Source organism: Borostomias antarcticus (assembly GCF_949987555.1).
Source record: "Borostomias antarcticus genome assembly, chromosome: 28".
Classification (NCBI taxonomy): Eukaryota; Metazoa; Chordata; class Actinopteri; order Stomiiformes; family Stomiidae; genus Borostomias; species Borostomias antarcticus.
In genome coordinates, this window is record NC_140261.1 from 6,202,634 (window position 1) to 6,226,370 (window position 23,737).

Genomic DNA, 23,737 nt, shown 5'->3' on the forward strand with positions numbered 1-23,737 from the left:
AATGGTATATAGATATAACTAGGTAACTGTGATATAATGGTATATAGATATAACTAGGTAACTGTGATATAATGGTATATAGATATAACTAGGGAACTGTGATATAATGGTATATAGATATAACTAGGTAACTGTGATATAATGGTATATAGATATAACTAGGGAACTGTGATATAATGGTATATAGATATAACTAGGTAACTGTGATATAATGGTATATAGATATAACTAGGTAACTGTGATATAATGGTATATAGATATAACTAGGTAACTGTGATATAATGGTATATAGATATAACTAGGTAACTGTGATATAATGGTATATAGATATAACTAGGTAACTGTGATATAATGGTATATAGATATAACTAGGTAACTGTGATATAATGGTATATAGATATAACTAGGTAACTGTGATATAATGGTATATAGATATAACTAGGTAACTGTGATATAATGGTATATAGATATAACTAGGTAACTGATATAATGGTATATAGATATAACTAGGTAACTGTGATATAATGGTATATAGATATAACTAGGTAACTGTGATATAATGGTATATAGATATAACTAGGTAACTGTGATATAATGGTATATAGATATAACTAGGTAACTGTGATATAATGGTATATAGATATAACTAGGTAACTGTGATATAATGGTATATAGATATAACTAGGTAACTGATATAATGGTATATAGATATAACTAGGTAACTGTGATATAATGGTATATAGATATAACTAGGTAACTGTGATATAATGGTATATAGATATAACTAGGTAACTGTGATATAATGGTATATAGATATAACTAGGTAACTGTGATATAATGGTATATAGATATAACTAGGTAACTGTGATATAATGGTATATAGATATAACTAGGTAACTGTGATATAATGGTATATAGATATAACTAGGTAACTGTGATATAATGGTATATAGCTGAATGCACACAGGTCGGAGGTGGGTATTTTGCCACTTGCGACTTGCCACCTCCAACCACAAACGAACGCACCATAACATGTTTCCCGCTTGGTGACGCTGTTGACCGCCCAGTGCGCGCGCCCGTGTGTTACTTGGTTCCACGTCCCCGCGGGTCTCGCGCCTCTGAGAGAACAGAGAGAAAGGAAGAGAAACTTCACAGACATGGCGGAGGCGACGTCTCTCAAAGGCTTGCGAGCCCAAATGGGTAAGGAATAAATGTACCCATTTGCGCAAATGTGTTAAGTAACTTGTTAAAGTGGCGTCCAGAATGTTTGCTAAGTTAGGCGGTACCGTTAACCTACTTAGTTTGAACATGTTAGCTCGCTATCCAGCCTAGCTAGGTAGAGCTATCTGCTGTGGGGGTGATAGCCGGGGCTAGCTGCTAGGCTAGCTGGTCTCTGCAGGTTCAGCCGGTGCTAGCTGCTAGGCTAGCTGGTCTCTGCAGGTTCAGCCGGGGCTAGCTGCTAGGCTAGCTGGTCTCTGCAGGTTCAGACGGGGCTAGCTGCTAGGCTAGCTGGTCTCTGCAGGTTCAGCCGGGGCTAGCTGCTAGGCTAGCTCGTCTCTGCTAGCTCAGTGAGTGATGCTGCTTGTTCGTGCACTTTTCTCAAAAAACTGTACAGTTAATTTTAAGTTGTGTTAACATGCCTAACCATCTCATAAAATGACATGTATGACCGTGTGACAGCTTTGTGCGCCATAGCAACTAGGCTAGCTAGGGTAGTTCAGCTAGGGTAGTTCAGCTAGGGTAGTTCAGCTAGGGTAGTTGAGCTAGGGTAGTTGAGCTAGGGTAGTTGAGCTAGGGTAGTTGAGCTAGGGTAGTTTAGCTAGGGTAGTTCAGCTAGGGTAGTTCAGCTAGGGTAGTTCAGCTAGGGTAGTTTAGCTAGGGTAGTTTAGCTAGGGTAGTTTAGCTAGGGTAGTTTAGCTAGGGTAGTTTAGCTAGGGTAGTTCAGCTAGGGTAGTTCAGCTAGGGTAGTTCAGCTAGGGTAGTTCAGCTAGGGTAGTTGAGCTAGGGTAGTTGAGCTAGGGTAGTTGAGCTAGGGTAGTTGAGCTAGGGTAGTTTAGCTAGGGTAGTTCAGCTAGGGTAGTTTAGCTAGGGTAGTTCAGCTAGGGTAGTTTAGCTAGGGTAGTTTAGCTAGGGTAGTTTAGCTAGGGTAGTTCAGCTAGGGTAGTTCAGCTAGGGTAGTTCAGCTAGGGTAGTTGAGCTAGGGTAGTTGAGCTAGGGTAGTTGAGCTAGGGTAGTTCAGCTAGGGTAGTTCAGCTAGGGTAGTTCAGCTAGGGTAGTTCAGCTAGGGTAGTTGAGCTAGGGTAGTTGAGCTAGGGTAGTTGAGCTAGGGTAGTTTAGCTAGGGTAGTTGAGCTAGGGTAGTTGAGCTAGGGTAGTTGAGCTAGGGTAGTTGAGCTAGGGTAGTTGAGCTAGGGTAGTTGAGCTAGGGTAGTTGAGCTAGGGTAGTTCAGCTAGGGTAGTTGAGCTAGGGTAGTTCAGCTAGGGTAGTTGAGCTAGGGTAGTTTAGCTAGGGTAGTTTAGCTAGGGTAGTTCAGCTAGGGTAGTTTAGCTAGGGTAGTTCAGCTAGGGTAGTTCAGCTAGCCCAGCCAGCCAACGTCCCGGCTAGCTAGTGTAACGTTAGCTAGCTACAAAGACGCTGACATAGGCTATTGTAAATAAATTAATAGAAATTAATATTGTATAAATTCCTAAATATGCCTATAGTGTAAAATAATGTTAGTGTGTCACCTACCCTATGATGAACATTACTCGCACAAGGCTCTTCTTCACTTAACGTTAGATACATGTCTAGCCCAGGCGGTTTGGTTTCACTCAAACTTAGTGCTAGCAGTTCAGCTGGCCGGGAAGCTAGCCTGGCTATATGCTTGTTATTCATCAGACTGGCTTTGTTGAACGTTCATGGGTCAATTTTCTATTGACACATCGCATTCACTTCGCTTGCAGGCTTGGTACATTTGGAATAGTAGCTAGAAATAATATCTAACGCTAGTTAACTAGGCTTAGTTAGAATAGCCTACTCCATTTAGAATTTAGTTGACAGGTGGTATTTGCCACTCTTCTCTAGCTAGAACAATGTATGACCTGGTTTTGCACAAAGATGGATGCAGATGCAGTCACTGACTGAACTGCAAGATCACAAAGCTGATGTGATGGGAGGATAGATAAGGCTGTGTCCAGCAGTGTGCACAGCCTTATCTTGGGTTCTGTGATCAAGGCATCTGTATCTGCTGGTTCAGTTCCTCCACTGAAAAAGAGTTATGCAAGTCAGCATGCCTACATGTGTTTTCTACTGTGGCAGCTAGGCCGATTGCAATGGCAGCATTTCTTTGAATGCGTCTTATCCATTCCTTTGCCGTCTCTACGTACCCAGCTTCTTCCTGAGTGGACACTGAGGGCACAAATCACTTACTGTTGGTCTGCATCAGGAGGTCTGAAAGACCAGTTTGTTTTGACCCAAGCTGCTAGATTTAGCTGAAACTTTAGTGTTTTTTCCCCCCTCCAACATACCCGACATGGGTGTATGCCTACATTCTTCTCTCCTGAAAGTGGGCCATATTGTAACTGTTAACTTAGTTTAGGGTTTTCTTGCACTTTCCCATTTTCACTCTTAAAATCACATCCACTTGTTTTTATGGTTTCCAAAATTACCAAGGAACTTGTGATGTGGACTTTCCTGTCGATGGAGGTGCCTGAACATTATTGTTTTGTTCAGCCTTCATGCACAGGACCATTGGAATAATGGCTGGGAATCTATTCCAAGCAACAAACACCCACCTCTGTGGTTAGCCTATCTTTGCAAGAATGTGAGCCAGGAGGAGTGTACTGTCATTATGAGGAGAGATCAGACTGCCTGGCTCTCTCACTGCAAGGCTATCTTGAATCCTCCTCGATGTGCCTAGGCTGCTGCAAAATCAAAAGTATGACAACTATTCAGGATCGGTCTGAGCTAACCAGAGGAGGAAATGGATCTTTCTAGTTTCTTGTAGCAGGCCAACAAGGAGGGGTTCCTCCTGAAATGTCCGGCCCTGCCCCTGCTCTCTTCACTGTTGGAAGTAAATCATGTCCACAGCAAAGTCATCGGTAGTATCACGGTTTGACAGTTCCTCACCAGACTGAACACCCAGAGAGAGGAAGAGAGAGCCCCCCAGGTCAGACCTTATTAGTGCTGGGTATTGGGAAGGACCTCACGATATGATACCTATCATGATACATGGGTCACGATACAATGTCACGATACAATGTATCACGATACGGTCATGATGCGTATATACATATTGCGATACCCTACATAATTTACTGGAAATTTATACAACTGAAAATACAACTCCTTCCCCCGATCTGTGGGGGTGATCCTGAGGGCGGAGGGAATGTAAGGATATTTGAAATCCATTTAAAACTTGAATAATATATCTATGACTCAATTCTAACCTTAATTTTCAATATCTATTCTGTGTCTTGTTCTGTATCGCGGAAAAAATACTGCGATGTATATTGTTGTATCTGAGAAAAAAGAAATATATATAAATGTATCTATTTTATTGCACAGCCCAGTGGAGTTAGATTGAACTTCTGGTGTGTTACTTGCTGAAGGTGATCATGGGGTGCATGCAAAGGGCCCTGTCCACATCCCCCCACAGAAGATTTGAGTAGCAAATGTCGGCGCTTCATTTGAATACTGGAGGCCTTCCATTCGTCTGGTCTCTGACTCTGTCTGATGTGGATGGGACCTGGTTGGGGCTTCGAGGTCCGCTCCTGGTAGTGGGAGAGCCCTGGCACCATGACTAACCCTCAGCTCCTGGTAGTGGGAGAGCCCTGGCACCATGACTAACCCTCAGCTCCTGGTAGTGGGAGAGCCCTGGCACCATGACTAACCCTCAGCTCCTGGTAGTGGGAGAGCCCTGGCACCATGACTAACCCTCAGCTCCTGGTAGTGGGAGAGCCCTGGCACCATGACTAACCCTCAGCTCCTGGTAGTGGGAGAGCCCTGGCACCATGACTAACCCTCAGCTCCGGGCAGGGCATTATTTCATTAGTCCGTGAGAACGAAGCATTACCTGCTGTTGTCGGATGTGTCATCATCCCTGTGCCTCTGGAAATAGCCTGAGCTTACTTTTGCGTGAAGGCGTCCCTAGTAATCCTCCTCATCAAGGTGTGTGTGTGCGTGCGTGCGTGCGTGCGTGCGTGCGTGCCACAGCTGTGCCCTCAAGTCCTGCATTATTAGGCAGTGTGGACACGTTCCACTCGAGGCATCTGCACAGTACTTCACCTCCTGCCAGCCAAGTAACACTGGCTAATACTGCTGTGGGAACAGAGATGGGGAATCAGCAGAGCATCTCACTGACCCGCTGAACTGACTCTTGTTTCAGCTCTGACTGGTATTTCTGTGTGTGCGTGTGTGAGAGCGAGTGAGGGTTGATGGTGTGATACTGGGGCGTGGTCTTGTGGCTGGCTGCTGTCTTTCTTTGTGCTTTGTCTGCTGGTTGGTTGCAGTCATTGCCTGTTCTGTTGCTCCAGAAGGGAAGCTGGGGTTAGGCTAAGCAGGAGCATGTCTGTTACATCTGATGCCCTGCATTTTTCACTTATGCAAAAGAGTAGCCTAAGTGCTTTATGTATGTGGCCTAGTCAAAGGCTAGTCTTGACTACCCCCTCTTTATCCTAGCCTTGCATGTTTGTGTGGTTCACCCAGCAAAATGCTCTAATCTAATCTATGGTTGTCTCAGTTAGGCCACTGGTGAGTTTAGAAAGAACAGAAATGTTGTGCATTGGAGCAAACTGACCTGCTTCCTGTTTATAACCTTCTGCCCCTCTCAGTCCAGCTGTGTGGGTGTGTGTGTGTGTGTGCACGTGCGTGTGCACGTGCGTGTGTGTCCCCACAGCCATTAGCTGCCCCCGATGTGAGAGGCCTTTTAGTGTTTCCAGAACATCACTGCCTGAGGATATGATACCCCAGATAATCAATAACCTCTGGCTATCTATCTATACTGCAACTCTGATGCTGTAAAGCTTTCCCAGATGCTATAGACACAGCAGCCACCTAATGTAAAATACTACCAAGTAGTAATAATCATCATTCTTATCCCCCCAGGCCAGGTGCAGGATAAAACATGGATCTAGAAGAGGAGAAGGGTTTCCACACTGGATTACAGCTCCCAACACTGGATTTGAGCAATGTTTCCACCACACAGGGTCGTCTTCTTGCCTGAAGAAGACCTTCAAATAAAGTGTTGGGAGCTATAATCCAGTGTGCGGATATCCTTTTCCTCCTCTTGTGAAATGCTTTGTCCCACCACCCTCACCCTGGCTCTGCGTGGCCTCAGGCTGGCCTGGGCCTCTGGTCCATTCAGCACTAATGTATGCTTATCATTGCAAATCTCCATAGTGATGGAGAGACGGGTTGCTCACAGCTAGGTAGGTGCCTCTCCCTCCTTGGTTACTAGTCTCTCTCTCTCTCTCTCTCTCTCTCACGCGTGCCCCTTCATATAATGCACAAAGACACCTGGCTCTTTCACTTCCCCCATCACCAGGATCTGTGTAGAAAGGGCTAAGGCTAAACCCTTGTGAAAAGTTACATAATGGTAAATTATAACAATTTTAAGTCTGTTATTAATTATTTAGCTAATATTGATTTTCGAACCAGTTCTGCTCGTCGGTACTGTTATAGTAGGCCACAGAAGGGCCTGTAGGCATGTAGGGCCTGGCCTGGACAGGGAGTGACTCAAACCTGTCAAAGCTTTTTGACTCAAACCTGAGTCAGCGGTAATGGAAGCTCAGAGAGTGGGCAATCACATGTCTTGAGATTAGAGACGAGTCATGGACTGCATTAGAGAGAGAGACTTTTTAGCTTGTGACTTGGCTGCTCTGGTTTTACATACTCAGCCTTTTCCCTTTCCTATCTGCTCTCCATTCCTGCTCCCTGACTGACCGAGGCCAAGAAACCTTTCAGCTCTGACTGACCCTCATTTTCTAAGAGGTTGAAATAGGTGTCCAGATGTTGAAACAGTTGAAAACTAGCCTGGCCTGCATTGCAGTCTGTCGATCTAAATTGGTTACCAAGTGACCACAAAATATAGTTAGGCAATTTGGCTATGAGTAGCACCTCTCATGTCCACGGACCACGAAACCTCTTGAGGACGTTGTCTATGCTTCCTGCTTCACTCAGCAACAGTTGCCATGCAACGGACCTGCCTAGTGCCTGAGGGCACCATATGAACATTGTTTTGTTGATTTGATTTGTGTCTCTGAAAACTCATCACTGTAGATGAGGCACCTCAGTGCTTCACAAGTATAAATAAAGGTTTGAAATGAAATAAAATTGAAGACAGGTATTCTAGATGGATATCTTTGCCCCAATGATCACATCTCCCCTCCATTGTAGATCAGTTCTCTTCTCTGGAGTGACTTGTTTATCTGCTTTTCCCAGCAGCTTGTGTTGTTTTTCTCCTGTCTTTCCCCCTCAAGGGATGGTGGATGTCTATTAGCCAGCTATCTCACAAGTCTCACCACAACTGCCTTAACCCCTGAATCTGTGCTCCTGAGCACTAATGATCAAAGCACTGCAGCTCCAGCGTCCAAAGGCAGTTGGTGATTAGTGTTTAGGCTATCTGATTAGTGTGCACTTTGAAGGTAATAGTGACCCCTCTGTCCCAATCAAAAGCTCTTTATCCTTCCTTCCAGTCTCTCTCGCAGGGCTATCACCCTCAAACTGGGCCTGGCGGTGATCACTGGAGCGTGAGAGGAAAAGTACACTGAGCCATGCTTCCGCTGGGATTAAGCAGCCAGCAGACTTTGACCCAGTCATTAATCTCTGGCCTGTCTACATTGATGCTTTGTTCAAAGCCGATATTGATGCTCTCTTGCTTGTTTGTTAGGCTTTGTCCTTCTATTGACCGGCAATACTATCTGACTGTGATCAGATTCACGATAGACAGCCATCTATTCCAGTCCATAGGGACTGTTGAACCTTGAGCTATATTGTCTTGTTATAAGGTTAGTCTACTGAGTGAACAACACAGGTAACAATCATCAGCTATCAATGCTTCAGAGCTACACTGATTCCAGCCAGCCCGATGTCCCTGGTGGAGTTCCTATAGGCTAGCCCAATGTCCCTGCTGGAGTTCCTATAGGCTAGCCCAATGTCCCTGCTGAAGTTCCTATAGGCTAGCCCAATGTCCCTAGTGGAGTTTCTATAGGCTAGCCCAATGTCCCTGGGTGAGCTTCTATAGGCTAGCCCAATGTCCCTAGTGGAGTTTCTATAGGCTAGCCCAATGTCCCTGGGTGAGCTTCTATAGGCTAGCCCAATGTCCCTGGTAGAGTTCCTATAGGCTAGCCCAATGTCCCTGGTAGAGTTCCTATAGGCTAGCCCAATGTCCCTGGGTGAGCTTCTATAGGCTAGCCCAATGTCCCTGGTGGAGTTCCTATAGGCTAGCCCAATGTCCCTGGTGGAGTTCCTATAGGCTAGCCCAATGTCCCTGGTGGAGTTCCTATAGGCTAGCCCAATGTCCCTGGTGGAGTTCCTATAGGCTAGCCCAATGTCCCTGGTGGAGTTCCTATAGGCTAGCCCAATGTCCCTGGTGGAGTTCCTATAGGCTAGCCCAATGTCCCTGGTGGAGTTCCTATAGGCTAGCCCAATGTCCCTGGTGGAGTTCCTATAGGCTAGCCCAATGTCCCTGGTGGAGTTTCCACACGCTCCCTGATAACTTCCCTTTGTTTTATTGTGGTCATATCCGCTAGAATTTTTTTCCCTGAGAGTTTTTTCCCGTCCCCCTCTCTGTAGCCTACATGAGCTTCTTCCTCTCTGCCTCCCTCAGTTACAAAGACATACAGGCTGCAGGGAACGCAGTGTCGTTTAGACAGGGTCACGTACTGAAAGAAGAGCTGTATTGTCGTAGGCTCATCCCCACAGGAGTACTTGGCTCTCTGCTGAATGCAGTCATAGGCAGGGTGAGGTAAAGTACTCTGTGGGAACGGAAGTAGGACTCGCGGCTCAACCCAGAGCTCTTAATCACTGTCTCTCTAGGTCGGGCCTGGTGTCTCTGGCAGAGACCTATCAGCCTCATTCTCCTGGCTGCTAGTTTCTCAATTACCTTTGGTTACGTCCCTTACAGATATGTAAGGGACGGTGATGCTGTCTAACATTTTGTTGATGTTAAGTACTGCACGCATCATTCTGGTGTAGCACCCATCAAGGGACAGTGTGCGATCGAACATGTTCTTGCTCTGTTCCATATATGTGGAGATGGAGGACAGTGGAGGAGAGGAAGCTATTTCAGACTATTGGCCACAGCTGAAGTGTTGATCAGCAGCCAGAGTTGTATCACATGATGACCTCTACCACCATGTCGGCAGTACCTCAACACCCCCCCCCCCCACACACACACACACCAGGGTTTTTCCTGCATAGAGGAATTTTTGGCGCCCCCCAAAGAGATTTTAGCCAGAGCCAAAGAAAAATTACCAGTGCCAAAATGCTAAAAATTGAGAATAAAAATAGCAATTCAAATCCTCTCCAAATATGTTTGATAGCTAGTTTCAAGTGCAGCCCATCCCTCTTTTTTGCTTTGTCCATGGTTTGGACCACTAGTAATCGAGATAATTAATAGACAGGTTATCAGTATTTTAAACATTTTGGCTTCATATCCATTTTGTGTCATGTCAGGAGATTTCTCGCGATTGTGAAAAATGAGCTCAGTCAGAACGACAGCAAATAATATAGGCCTATATATGCTGGTAAGCTACTCGGCATAAAACTGAGGTTTCCTCCCCAAATTGTGTGCGCATCACCCCCCAAAGACCCATTCTTAACCAGGAAAAACCCTGCACACACACACACACAGTCACATAGCCACGCACATCACACGCAAACACATACGGGGGGGCAAGGGAAGTGCAGTGCTACTGGGGCTTTGAGAGCTGTCGATCACACCCTTTCCACTTTCTCTCTCTCTCTCCCTCTCCCCTTTCCCACTCTTTCGCTTGTCTTGTGGCTGAAGTTGACAAAACGTCAGCTGCAGGGGTTAAAACTAACTTTTTGGCTTACCAGCCAACTGGCTGGTAAATTAATAAAAAATACCAACCAGACAGGTTTTTTTTTCTGGTAAATGATTTTTTTTACCTGCCAGACAGTTTTTTTTGTTTTACCAGCCATTGGCTAGTAAATTGAGATAATTTTACCAACTAGCTGACAGACATGCACACAAAAGGCTAGGGTTGAGCTTTCATCATGTCCTCCTCTCCTCATCCCTCATCCTCTTGAGTGTTTTAGACCACCCCACCAGAAAGAGAGAAGACTGGGATGTGATTTAGGACCGGTCATTCTGTCCTCTGCCAGTCTGTGGTGGCCGAAGCCCATCTCAACAAGCCCAGTGTACTACGGTGCTGCTGTGCTGTCGTTCAGTGTTAGGGAGGAGGGGGGGACGGCTTGGAAGGCTGAATAGCTGGATTGTTCTTTAGCTTCCAAATCCTCTGGATCTCACCAGAACATACATTCCTATGGAGGACGAACAAAGCACAGAGAAAGACGCCTGCTCTAGACTCCCGTCAGCTCTTCAGTTCCAAAGCATTCAGTTTCATCGAGATGAAACACAATGCTGTGACATAGATGTGCCACAGATGAAATGCATGCTGCGCCATATTAGAAAAGATGACCGCCATGGTCTCTGATTAAGAGTGTGTGTTTGTGTCCCCAGCTGCAGCTGCGCAGGCGCAGGCAGAAGAGCGGCGGCGCAGCGTTGCAGAGAGCAGTCCAGGACCTGCTGCTGCAAACACAACCAACACAACAACCAGGCCAGGTAACTACTACTCCTCACAATGCACACACACGCGGACATACACACACACACACACACTCACACACACTACTATGAAAAGGAACCATGGATGTATTAAACTCTGGATGAGCCATTCAAGGATGGCGGCCCATTCGTTCCAATGAAAGTTGCTCAGCCAGCGCATGTATGCGTCGAAAAGGTTTCTACGACTTCTACTTCCACAGGCCACAGCACATGTGCAGCAGGGCTTTTCTTGGCCCCGCCTTTCCCTTTTTCCCATAGACACAAGGGGAGAGAAACGGCTGTAAAACTCCAGCTCTTCTAAAGAAAAATGGACCCAGTGATTTAAATCTTGATAATTCAAAGAATCGTTTTTGACTTTGAGCGATATCCAGATTACTTTTTTTTTTTTTTTTTTATAATTAAAAATTCCTTTCCTCAGTCGTGTCATTCCTCATATATGTCTGGGGAAAAAAGTATTTTTGACACCCATGGCATCATGTGACTTGCCGAGCTTGGCCACTACGTGAAAATCGCCTCACAGCCCGGAGCTGTTCCTGGGGGCTTGAAAGGAATGCTTCATGTACTGACCAAGGTGATCTCACAGGAAATTTAACATGATCTTATATCATCCAGCCGATATAATCCCCTCCCATTAATGCCGCATGTGTCAGTCCCACCCATGTTCCCACCTCAATCTCGCCATCCTGACGAGCTGCATAAACACTGACTCATCATCATCCTGTAACGTTGTCAGCAAAACGCCTTAATGTCAGTCACAGGAACACATAGGTGCCTCTCAGATGATTAACTCCGAATGACATCGTGAGCCTTTTTGATCACTGTGTGTGTGTGTGTGTGTGTGTGTGTGTGTGTGTGTGTGTGTGTGTGTGTGTGTGTGTGTGTGTGTGTGTGTGTGTGTGTGTGTGTGTGTGTGTGTGTGTGTGTGTGTGTGTGTGTGTGTGTGTGTGTGTGTGTGTGTGTGTGTGTGTGTGTGTGTGTGTGTGTGTGTGTGTGTGTGTGTGTGTGTGTGTGTGTGTGTGTGTGTGTCTTAACAAGCAACCTGTGTGTGGATGAGACCGGGAGTCTGTGTGTGTACACGCAGCATGTCTTAACGGGTAGCCTGTGTGTGTGTGTACACGCAGCATGTCTTAACGGGTAGCCTGTGTGTGTGTGTACAGTCATCGACGGTGCCGCTCTTAGGATAGACGACCGACTGCGAGTGGCCAAAGAGAGACGCGAGGAGGCGGATAAACAGCAAGGTAAGAGAGCTAGCTCGCTAACTACATAAACAACAAGGTAAGAGAGCTAGCTCGCTAACTACATAAACAACAAGGTAAGAGAGCTAGCTCGCTAACTACATAAACAACAAGGTAAGAGAGCTAGCTCGCTAACTACATAAACAACAGGGTAAGAGAGCTAGCTCACTAACTACATATACAACAAGGTAAGATAGCTAGCTCACTAACTACATAAACAACAAGGTAAGAGAGCTAGCTCGCTAACTACATAAACAACAAGGTAAGAGAGCTAGCTCGCTAACTACATAAACAACAAGGTAAGATAGCTAGCTCACTAACTACATATACAACAAGGTAAGATAGCTAGCTCACTAACTACATAAACAACAAGGTAAGAGAGCTAGCTCGCTAACTACATAAACAACAAGGTAAGATAGCTAGCTCACTAACTACATATACAACAAGGTAAGATAGCTAGCTCACTAACTACATAAACAACAAGGTAAGAGAGCTAGCTCGCTAACTACATATACAACAGGGTAAGATAGCTAGCTCACTAACTACATAAACAACAAGGTAAGATAGCTAGCTCACTAACTACATATACAACAAGGTAAGATAGCTAGCTCACTAACTACATAAACAACAAGGTAAGAGAGCTAGCTCGCTAACTACATAAACAACAAGGTAAGAGAGCTAGCTCACTAACTACATATACAACAAGGTAAGAGAGCTAGCTCGCTAACTACATAACAGGGTAAGAGAGCTAGCTCACTAACTACATATACAACAAGGTAAGAGAGCTAGCTCGCTAACTACATAACAGGGTAAGAGAGCTAGCTCACTAACTACATAAACAACAAGGTAAGAGAGCTAGCTCACTAACTACATATACAACAAGGTAAGAGAGCTAGCTCGCTAACTACATAACAGGGTAAGAGAGCTAGCTCACTAACTACATAAACAACAGGGTAAGTGAGCTAGCTTGCTAACTACATAAACAACAGGGTAAGAGAGCTAGCTCGCTAACTACATAACAGGGTAAGAGAGCTAGCTCGCTAACTACATAAACAACAAGGTAAGAGAGCTAGCAAGCTAACTACATAAACAACAAGGTAAGAGAGCTAGCAAGCTAACTACATAATCAACAAGGTAAGAGAGCTAGCAAGCTAACTACATATACAACAGGGTAAGAGAGCTAGCCAATATTGTATCACTAGCCTGGAAGATATAGCCAAATTTTGCTAACGTGTAAACGGGGCATACATGTCAAGCATTTTATAGAATCAGATATCAGTGGTTTGTCACCGAGTGAAGAGTGCTTCTACAAGTGGTAGATCATCATCATGCCTCAGAAGAATGATGTGATACCAGTACATGTAAAGTCTTGTGATGATGGGATGTAGTCAGCAATTACTAAGAACTAAACCTTCAAACATATGAGCTAGTTAGCTAGCTATTTCACTTAGTCACACAGAAATGGACGTTTGAGATCATCTAACTTCCGTAGTTTGACGTATTTCCAAACAAGCTATGAGGGTGGGACATATGTTTAGAGGAATTTGATTGGAACATTGACAAGTGGACGGGTTTTAAGAACTTTAGACAGATTCGATAGAAGTTGATTGACGGGTGGATGTCGTGAGATTATTGGCCTAAAATCTAAGGTACCTGTTGTCGTAATTGCACGTGACCTACCGTTTTCCAGGAAGTAAGAAATTATATACTTTGATATAAGATTACAACAAAAGTAGAATTTTGAATTTTTGGGGGCATACATCATTGAATATGAATAGGTGAACATTGAATAGGTGAACACTATGACCAATTATGTGAACCAAAATGGGACAGAATGCTTTTTTCATTTCAGTGCGACTTTAAGAGCTGTCTAATGTTTTCACTCCTCTGCATACGCTGACATAGATTGGCAAAGCTTGCAAAATACTTCTCCTTTCTCCTCATACCCTAGCCAAGGCCAGCGATCTGGCCAGTGAGGCTGGAAAACGCTCTTTCGTTTGTTTCATACTCCGTCATTATCGCGCAGTGCTTCTGGTGAAAGGTGGCTTCATCTTTTTTGCCAGGTTTTTGGCAAATTAGCGGCTATTGATTAGCGTCTAAGTATAAGATATTCCGTTAGCTTGTCTTCACCTTCAAGTTACCACGGCCAATCAGAGTAAAGCCTCAGAGGTTGTTTTTTTGTTTACGCAAAGCTTACAGCTGGAGCGAGTTAAACTTCAGCCCCGACAAAATGTAGCAAACATAAACGGTGGTGTGTTGGAACACTGCTGATTGCATAACACAGAGAAAACGTGTCGTTCAACCTGGAAAGCATAGCAAAACATAAACGTTTTGTCGGGGCTGAACTCACCCGTGATCATTGCGTCTCCGTGCTCTCTGCCTTGCTGGTGGAACGTGACTGCAGCTGCGGGGCCTGCCTATTCTCCCAAAACCATTCATAGTCACGAATCTCTCAAACATGTGTTTTATTATGGGAAGACAATTGTAAGCTTGTATATCTATATTTATATACGATCTCAAAGTTATATTTGCACTGGCCCAAGCGGGCCATTGAAAAGCATTATTTACCGGCCCGGAGGTGTTCAAGACAGCACCGGGCCAGTGCTTATGTCAAGCCCTGTGTTAGTTAATAGACTTTGTGTGTGTGTGTGTGTGTGTGCGTGTGTGTGTGTGTGTGTGTGTGTGATATCACCCCTAATCCCCTAAGTTTTCTGGATCTGTGACAGTGGCTGCTCACACTCAGACCTGTTTACACACTCAGACCTGTTTCCTAGCAAGACAGGAAATGCCCATGTTTGAGAGGACTGAACAAACGAACCAGAATTCACACAATCCACAAAAAGGATACTTGTTTATTAGCTTATAGCTTATAATACGGGCAGGTCAACCAACGGCACAAACAAACGTTTCAGTGCAAGGCTTTCTTCAGCGTTTCAACATGGCAGTGCAGGACAACCTCTTAAATGGTGATATCCAGGTGGGACCAATTAACTAAAACAATACACATAATAGCAAATATAAACAAAAGATGAACATTTTGATCACCATTCAAAACAATATTTAGCCTATTAGTTACATCCATTTTGCCTCAAACTGGGAGCTATATTATTCATGAAATGAAATACACCCTGTTGCCATCAAGTACACATTCAACCCAAGTAAAGCTATATACAATATATATGCAAAGAATAGACACTTGTATTCCACCAGTACAACATCGACTACAAGAAACATCCTCATAGTAGTTCCTCATTTAAACCTTTAGGACATTCTGTTTGCAATGTATGTATCCAGAAGCCCTCTCTCTGTTAAAGTCTTATCTCTGTTACCTCCTCTTTAACGGCTGCACTGTTTCCCTGAAACCTCAACGAACACACTTCATGGCCTACCAAATTAAAATGTCTGGCTACCAGGGACTTCTCATCTTTGTTCCTAATGTTGTTCTTGTGCTCAGTTATTGTAGCTTTCAACTTTTAGTTTTTCCGATATAACAGAGCCCACACAGGCATTTCAAAAGGTAGACAATATATTTTGTTTTACAAGAAATTTGTCTCTTAATACCATATTTCTTGCCTGTATGAAGGTGTAAGACATCACTTCCTCTAATCATAACATCACAGTGAACATGTCTGAGAGGAAGCATTCACAAATACGTTTTAACGAGGGGGATACTGACCCGTGGAAGGCACACAGTCATCGGTGTCCTCGTTGCTTCCACACGTTCAGCTGCGCGGGAATCTCAGATCCTGGAGCGCGAGCGGAAGACCAAGCTGCAGGTGGAGCGCCAGATGGAGGAGCGTCAGAGGAAGATGGAGGAGCAGCGTAGGAAGGAGGAGCAGAGGCGCTGCGCCGTGGAGGAGAAGAGAAAGCAGAAACGGGAGGAGGAGAAGGTGAGGAGCAGCCGAGGACCTCCTCAGCACCAGGGCGGCGCCCTAGTCACGGGGGTATCACTCTAGAACCAGCAGTACTATTTATTTACCTGTGTATCTATGACAGAAAGGATGTTTAATCTCCTAAAAAAACTCAACCTACCTGTTTCGCCTCTTAATTGTAATTCTGATCAGACTGTATCAGTTTTTATAGCAATGAATACAAAAGTGGCATTTCTCATGTGAATCCCCACACAAAAGCGGATTCACATGCTGGTGATATGTTGACTTGTTGTCTTTCATCCTTAATACTCCCTCCGCACTTTGGTTTACAAAACCATATTGCTATCCTGTGAATGACTTGGCATTCTTCTCTCTCCCCTTCTCCCCCCGTCTCCCTCGTTCTCCCTCGTTCTCCCCCGCCCGCTGCAGGAGCACTACGAGGCCGTGATGCGGCGGACCCTGGAGCGGAGCCAGCGGTCGGTGGAGCAGAGGCAGAAGAGGTGGTCCTGGGGAGGACTGTCAGACTCAGACAGCAGACCGGGTAAGCAGTCCACACTCCACCACGCTCTCTCTCTCTAGATACACACACTACATGGATGAGTCTCCTCTCCTCCCTGCCTGTCAGCAGGTGCACCTACGGTGGCTGTGGATTATATGACCGTCTGTGAGCTGACGTCTCGGGTGTCAGTGTGACGGTGCTGCGGCTCTTATATCTCTTAACTGTATCTCTCTTCAAGTAGGGATGTGCGCAGCGACTGTTCTCACTGACGTGAACATGGTGGTTTTGTAACCGACTACATGACTAGTCTAACCCAGCCGCTCAGTGGCAGTTGTGCAGGGTAGGCTACTCAAGTCACTCACTCCTCGTCTTTGGTTTGCCAATGCGAAACAGAAGGGCTATTTTTGTGATAAATCTCACTAACGGCACAAGGTAATTACCCCTTTGTTGGAATGTAGAAACTATTTTGCTAGTTTAATAGTCTGCCTCCTCCAGAATACCACTCGGCAGTTAGGATAGTTAACCTGTGAAGCGCATCTGTAAGCGAGCGTGTGAAGTCTGGCGGTTGGACTTGAGCCATATGCGTGTTCTTATTGACACAGATTTGGGATCAGTAGTTCAGCCTGTCTTTACAGCTTATTACTTAGCAACATTCTCAATGTAGTTTGTTTTGTTTGATTGAAAGAGAGTAGCCTATTTTGTAATGTTTCAGTAAAATTTTATTTTCACATTATAGACCGCAGATGTCAGAGGATACGTTTGAAGGCAAATTTATTCGAACATCGGTCCACAAAAAAACACAAAGAACAATGTAAAAAGAGGTAATTAAAATGCATCGCAAGAAATAATACTGTGCAAAAAAATCTCCTAAAAGAATTTAATTAATTAAATACCTTAAGTTAAGTTAATAACGCTGTAGTAGATAAGGAACTCGCTTGCACGCTCTCCTTCTCTCGACTCTCTCTCACACACATACACACACATTTAGGCAGACGGGGTGGGTGCAGGCGCGCAGATTGGCTGGGGCAAGGGGGGCACTGCCCCCCCTAGTGGCCAGATGCGCAAACTGTCTGCAACGCGTCCAAAACATTATAGAGACTGGGTCCCCACCGGATCGGAGAAATGCACTGAACAGCCTGGCTCCTGCTTGTGTGAGAATTGATCGCTTTGCGGTGCTTATTCCTCATCCAGTTATGGGTGGATGGAAAACTTGTTCATATTGTTCTGATAATTGTAGGCTATATAGCAACATAAGAGTGACAGCTTTGACAGCAACCCAAACATGAGCTAATCCCATAGCTGTAGGCCTACCATCGCTAGCCATGAACGACCTGTTGGATACTGGATATTTGCTATGCAACGTATCCATTGTCCAGTTGTCAAATCGATTATGCACGCAGTATTATTCTTTTGGTGATTATTTTTTGATATAAATGCAGATGGGCTATAGAGGCAATTGCTGGATTCTAATACGCTGTTTATAATGACACTGAATCATGAAAGCCGTAGCATAGCCTACATTCTGTTTAAATGAAGAAATAAAAAATCTGTAAACTCTGCCTAAAAGCATTTATTTGGTCTAATTTATTAGCTTAAGTATTTCATACGTGTGGATGTTTTCAATCATAATACTGTATTCTTGAAGGAATGTTGACACTTTATGTAGCATATTTCAGTAGCAGGCTATTCAACACGTTGAATGAATGAAATTAATTATTTAAATATTCATATAGCCTGGGCTTTGAAACATTCGTAGGCCTATATGTTTTCTTGCCTATGTGAATGAATATAGGCCCATAATCTGACTTGCTGTGTTGCTCTGGTCCAGGCAGTCAGGAGCCATTCACCTTTCACTTTTCTCACCGTTTGCTGCAGTATCTACAGAAATTGTTAACATTTAATATTATTTCGTTACTCACGTGAAGTCACTCAAGTGAAGACAGTTTTCGAACAATGAAAGACATGAAGTGCAGACATGGTCTAAGAGAAAGCGAATGCGTAGCGTCGGATGCGCAGTTGAATGAAACGTGGATATTGGTGCACAATGCACTGTTTTGAAATGTTGTGGGTCAATCATGCAGCTGTAACAGAATATGCGCGTTCCAGTGTTCGTGCAGGGCTCGTATTTATATAACCCCTATTTGATGAGGGTGGCTGGGATTGACTGCCCCTCCTGATCAAAAAGTCAAACTGCGTGTATGGGTGGGAGTGACTACTAGTAAACATCTCACAGTACACAAGCATTAGGGTTATTGCGTAGTTGCCCTGCCAGGTGGAACCAATTTAGTCCAGTCAAGACTGAGTGTGAGCTGTGTGAGCTGATTATTAAGCGCACATTTTTTATAAAAAAGTATTTAAACGGTTTAACCGACTGGTATTTCTGCACCAACTAGCAGAAGCAGCGCCGTGCAGTCATGGAAACGACTGTCTGCGCACATCCCTATCTTCAAGAACTTTGAATTATATCTCAGTCAAATAATTCAACTATCCTTACTTGCAGATGAGAAGCATCATCAGTCACCAACTAAATAATGATCATGATACATGCTAACAATCATGATATTGTATTACTCTGGTGGCGAAGAGTCTTAAAAGTCAAGTGAGCTGTTCCCCATGGCAGCTGTGTCTATAAACCAGGCCGCCAGAGATGAGTCTACTGCTTTCTCCCTTTGAATGGATGATGGATGGAAGAGAGACATGTCGTCTGTCCTGTCTCCTTCTGAGATCCCTCTCTCCCCACAGGGGACTGTGACGTAGGCGTCTTCTCTCCGGTAGCTATAGTAGTCTCCCCAGCGTCGCCAGAAAAGCCCCCGAGGACACGACCAGGTGCTGCCCCCCCGTACCCCTGAAACCCCCGTCGCAGCACGGCACAGACTGGCACCGTCACCCACCCTCCTTCCACCCAACTCTCTAACACACACACACCGCCTCACTAACAACACCCTGGCTCTGGGAACCTCTAGCACACGTGCCTTGGACTCACAGAAGGGAAACAGCCTGGGGGTCCTTCTCACCCTCTCTCTCTCTCTTTCTCTCTCTGTCTCCCTCACTCGTTCATCGTCAAGCGGGCCACGTGGAGTCTGCACCCCACCTTTCATGGCACCACGAGCGGTTCAGCTCTCGCTCTGCAGTTCCCTCTTACACGCATGTGGCCACTAATGTTGTTGACACTCTTGTTCTGTGGTGTCTGTTGAGTGGAACATAATGTTTATGCCCAACGCATTCTACAGGGTGTACAGCATCGTCTTACTAACTGCTAGGCCGGACTATGAAACCTGAATGGCTTTGGTTTGGCCCCTGATGTCTACTCAAGCTCAAAACTATCTTGGTCTGAAATGTTCTGTGTTTGAGACATGACTAAGATGTGCACCATGTATACAGCAGAAACACCTCAGATTTGGAAATATTCCGTTGTTTCCCCCTCCAACTTTACACACCCCAGTTAGGAGATCAAACGAGAGTTGAGTCATTGTTGCAGAGCCCCATCCTCCCTATGCCCCTCCCCTTGTCTCCAATCCTCCTCATCCCATTGGTCGGGCTCCTGTAAAACCCCTCCCCCTGTGTTTGTTTGTCTGTGTGTGTGTGTGTGGTCCTCCCCCCTAGTGGACAAACGTTCCACGTCCACCATGAACCTGAAACAGATGTCCGACGCTGGCATCAGCAAGCGCCTGTCCTCCTCCTCTGCCACCCTCCTCAACTCTCCCGACAAAAGTAAGTGTCCTCCCTCCCTCCTTACCCCCCCCCGCTCCTCCGTCTCCGCCCGTCGTGAACTCTGACCCCTCTCCTTCCCCGTGTCCAGGAGCCGCGTGCCTCGTCCCTCTCATTGGAGCGCTGAGAGACTGGTAAAACCCATGCCTCGCCTCTGGTCCCAGCCCGCGATAAATCACTTGATTCCACCGCATCCGTCTGTTGTGCTAGTCTGTCTGTCAACGTTGCATCGTAGGGAAACGGGAAATGTTGCTGAATCATCGTGATCTCTCCCCCCCCTCCTCCCCCCCCCCCCTCCCCCAAGCTCTTCACTGTTCTACTGTATCCTCACTTCTTCTGTTTCCCTGTTCAATTCAGCCTGATTTGATTTACAGGCGTCCTTGTCTCGGCTGAACAGGTCAGGTCGTCTCTCTCCACAGCTTCCATTTCCTCCGCCGAGGCCAAGAGGCCCTCTGATGTTCTTCCTCCTCTCTAATGGTGCTGATGTCTCTCAGCCTGTCCTCCCCGCCAAATTACACTTGCCACGTTTCCTTTTCCACCAAGGTTCATGTGAACACATTCTGAAAATCCCGTGGGCACAGTACGGGTGTTAGATGCACGTGATAACGGTCCCTCTCTCCTTCCTCTGGACCAGGGTTGGGCTCTTTACTCAAAACATTTAATAGAAGAGTTATTTTTAGTTAGTTACTCATTACCCTTTTTAAAAGTAATATCGTTACTTTACTTATTACTCCCAGCCAAAAGTAACTAGTTACTTATGCAATATATTACTTTCCCAGTACACCCCCGTGTGAATCTCAGATGACGAGACACAACCTTTTAAACACCTTCTGTTATTTATTTAAAACTGAAAGTGAAACGACAAATGAAAACTGAGGGACTACATACAATTCAGTTGAATAGGCAATGCTATTACCCTCCTGCTTAATCTGGACCTCTGGACATGGTATATCCTTTCTATCTTTCAACAACCTTTTAAATTACTTAAAGGTACCCAACGAAACGTGAATCAAAACAATCCATTCTTTGTTATTTTAGAAATTCCTTGATTATATGGTTACTTGTAGTCTAATAAACATGTTGAATCACTTGAATGTCTTTCCTACCTTGGAATTTCTTCGCAAAAAGATATTTAGCTAATGTTTTGAAAACAACAAAGATGTGTGAAACGTCACTATTATGTGCTCCGCGTATTGACGCAATGACGTTGTACGCGATTTTCGGGGACCACCTTCTCAAATTTGCTCTAGAGCGCATACTAGTGGTCAAAAACTACATTGGGTACCTTTTAAGCTGAAAGGGAGATTATAAGACAAACATACAAATCAAAACTGAGGGCCTACAGCACCAATTAGGCCTAAATACAATTCAATTGAATAAGCATGTTGTTTACCCTCCTCCTTAATATGGAGCTTTGGACATGTTATATGCTTTCTATCTTTTCAACAACCTCTTAAATAACTTAGTAGCAGAAAGTGAGAACATAATAGCTGAAAATGAGAACATAAGACGGCAGCAAACAAATCAAAACTAGGCCCACAGCAACAACTAGGCAAAAGAGGCCTACGTTCAATTCTGCTCAATAAAGACCCAACCTACCAGCCTGCTACTTCACCGCAAGCTTATTTCACTGCTCACATCAGAAATGTCAAAACATTGAATAACGCACCTACTACTGCTTTTTGCATAACCATTTTCTGCGAATGTTTTTGACATATGACGGTTGATCAGTGCTCAGAATGAGCAGAACGTTAAGTGTTCAGCGCTCACAGTGAGCATTCTAAGCGTGAGCGCTCAGTTACTTAACGCACCCAGAGGGGGGGAGAAAAAACTCCCCACCACCTTCAGTCGGGCGTTTGCAGGGCGTTCGCTACGTCAGTGAATGTAACTTCATCCTCCTCCTCCTCATGTTCTTCTGAATCAGTTTACATCTGACGACGACATTCTTGTTGTCATCTTTCAGCTCCACAAAATCAAAATAATGTCCATATTTCCAGCCACGGAAAGTTATCGTTGTCATTTTCAAAGTTAGCTACGCTGCTTGGTAATGGTGACGTGACATGCGCAGAAAGTTATTCACATCCTAAATTCAAACTTAATTTCACTGTTTGTAAAACAAAAATAATTAAACAGTAGGTCTACGACAAACGTAACGCAGTAGCGAGCTTTCTGGGGGGTAAGTAACTGTAATATTATTACAGAAATTTGATTAGTAACTCGCTATACCCCTCGTTACTGGGGAAAGTAATATTATTACTGTAACACGTTACTGCCCAACACTGGTCTGGACTGATGAAGGGATGGATGGTGTGTGCGTGCGTGCGTGCGTGCGTTCTGAAGACTGCTGTCAGCCCGTCCTCCTCACCGCGGGGCGTCTCGTTGTTTCCCAGGTTCTAAGCGGAGGAGTTCGTCTCTGAACCGATTGCCCAACAACGGCAATCCCTCCCAGCCAGCTAAGGAAGCCAGCAAAACGCCCCGGGTGGAACAGACAGGTGCATTACTATCCCAGACACACCCGCACCCAGGGCCCCTCAACCAGGCCCCTGCACACGCTCCCCCACAACACACCCAGGGCCCCACAACCAGGCCCCCGCACACGCTCCCCCCACAACACACCCAGGGCCCCTCAACCAGGCCCCTGCACACGCTCCCCCCACAACACACCCAGGGCCCCACAACCAGGCCCCCGCACACGCTCCCCCCACAACACACCCAGGGCCCCTCAACCAGGCCCCTGCACACGCTCCCCCACAACACACCCAGGGCCCCACAACCAGGCCCCCGCACACGCTCCCCCCACAACACACCCAGGGCCCCTCAACCAGGCCCCTGCACACGCTCCCCCACAACACACCCAGGGCCCCACAACCAGGCCCCCGCACACGCTCCCCCCACAACACACCCGCACCCAGGGCCTCACAACCAGGCCCCCGCACACGCTCCCCCACAACACACCCGCACCCAGGGCCTCACAACCAGGCCCCCGCACACGCTCCCCCACAACACACCCAGGGCCCCACAACCAGGCCCCTGCACACGCTCCCCCACAACACACCCGCACCCAGGGCCCCACAACCAGGCCCCTGCACACGCTCCCCCACAACACACCCAGGGCCCCTCAACCAGGCCCCCGCACACGCTCCCCCCACAACACACCCGCACCCAGGGCCCCACAACCAGGCCCCTGCACACGCTCCCCCACAACACACCCAGGGCCCCTCAACCAGGCCCCTGCACACGCTCCCCCACAACACACCCGCACCCAGGGCCCCTCAACCAGGCCCCTGCACACGCTCCCCCACAACACACCCGCACCCAGGGCCCCACAACCAGGCCCCTGCACACGGTCCCCCACAACACACCGGGAGCCCGGACACTGGGGGTTCTTCATCCCAACATTACATGAGGGTCTGCGGAGATTTAGAGTGACTAACCTACAGTACTCAATCAGGTGTACGGTCAGTTCACTGTTTGTGAACTTGGACTGTCAGCCCCACCGCCACTAGGAGGTTGAGAGTAGACAGTAGTGCTGTGGGATGAACAAAGCTGTGCACTATCCAGATAGGGGATCACTAATCGGATTAGGGGCAGTCCTGTTCCCATGGTGATTCCGCTCACACGGATCACCCAGTGT

The 23,737-nt window shown here is 46.0% G+C and overlaps 1 protein-coding gene across 3 annotated transcripts in view; it reads left to right on the plus strand.

Moving 5' to 3' along the window:
* Window positions 1-1,133: 1,133 nt before the first annotated feature.
* map7d3 (MAP7 domain containing 3) overlaps window positions 1,134-23,737 on the plus strand; it is a 53,583-nt gene continuing 30,979 nt past the window's right edge. For 2 of the 3 annotated variants that reach the window (XM_084459498.1, XM_084459499.1), the window contains exons 1-6: window positions 1,134-1,200; window positions 10,685-10,786; window positions 11,947-12,027; window positions 15,751-15,914; window positions 16,326-16,437; window positions 19,999-20,106. In XM_084459498.1, coding sequence (XP_084315624.1) covers window positions 1,158-1,200; window positions 10,685-10,786; window positions 11,947-12,027; window positions 15,751-15,914; window positions 16,326-16,437; window positions 19,999-20,106 — 610 coding nt within the window. In that variant the 5' untranslated portion in view covers window positions 1,134-1,157. Of the gene's footprint in view, window positions 1,201-10,684; window positions 10,787-11,946; window positions 12,028-15,750; window positions 15,915-16,325; window positions 16,438-19,998; window positions 20,107-22,493; window positions 22,596-23,737 lie in introns of all 3 variants that reach the window. The other variant, XM_084459497.1, reaches the window with a different exon arrangement.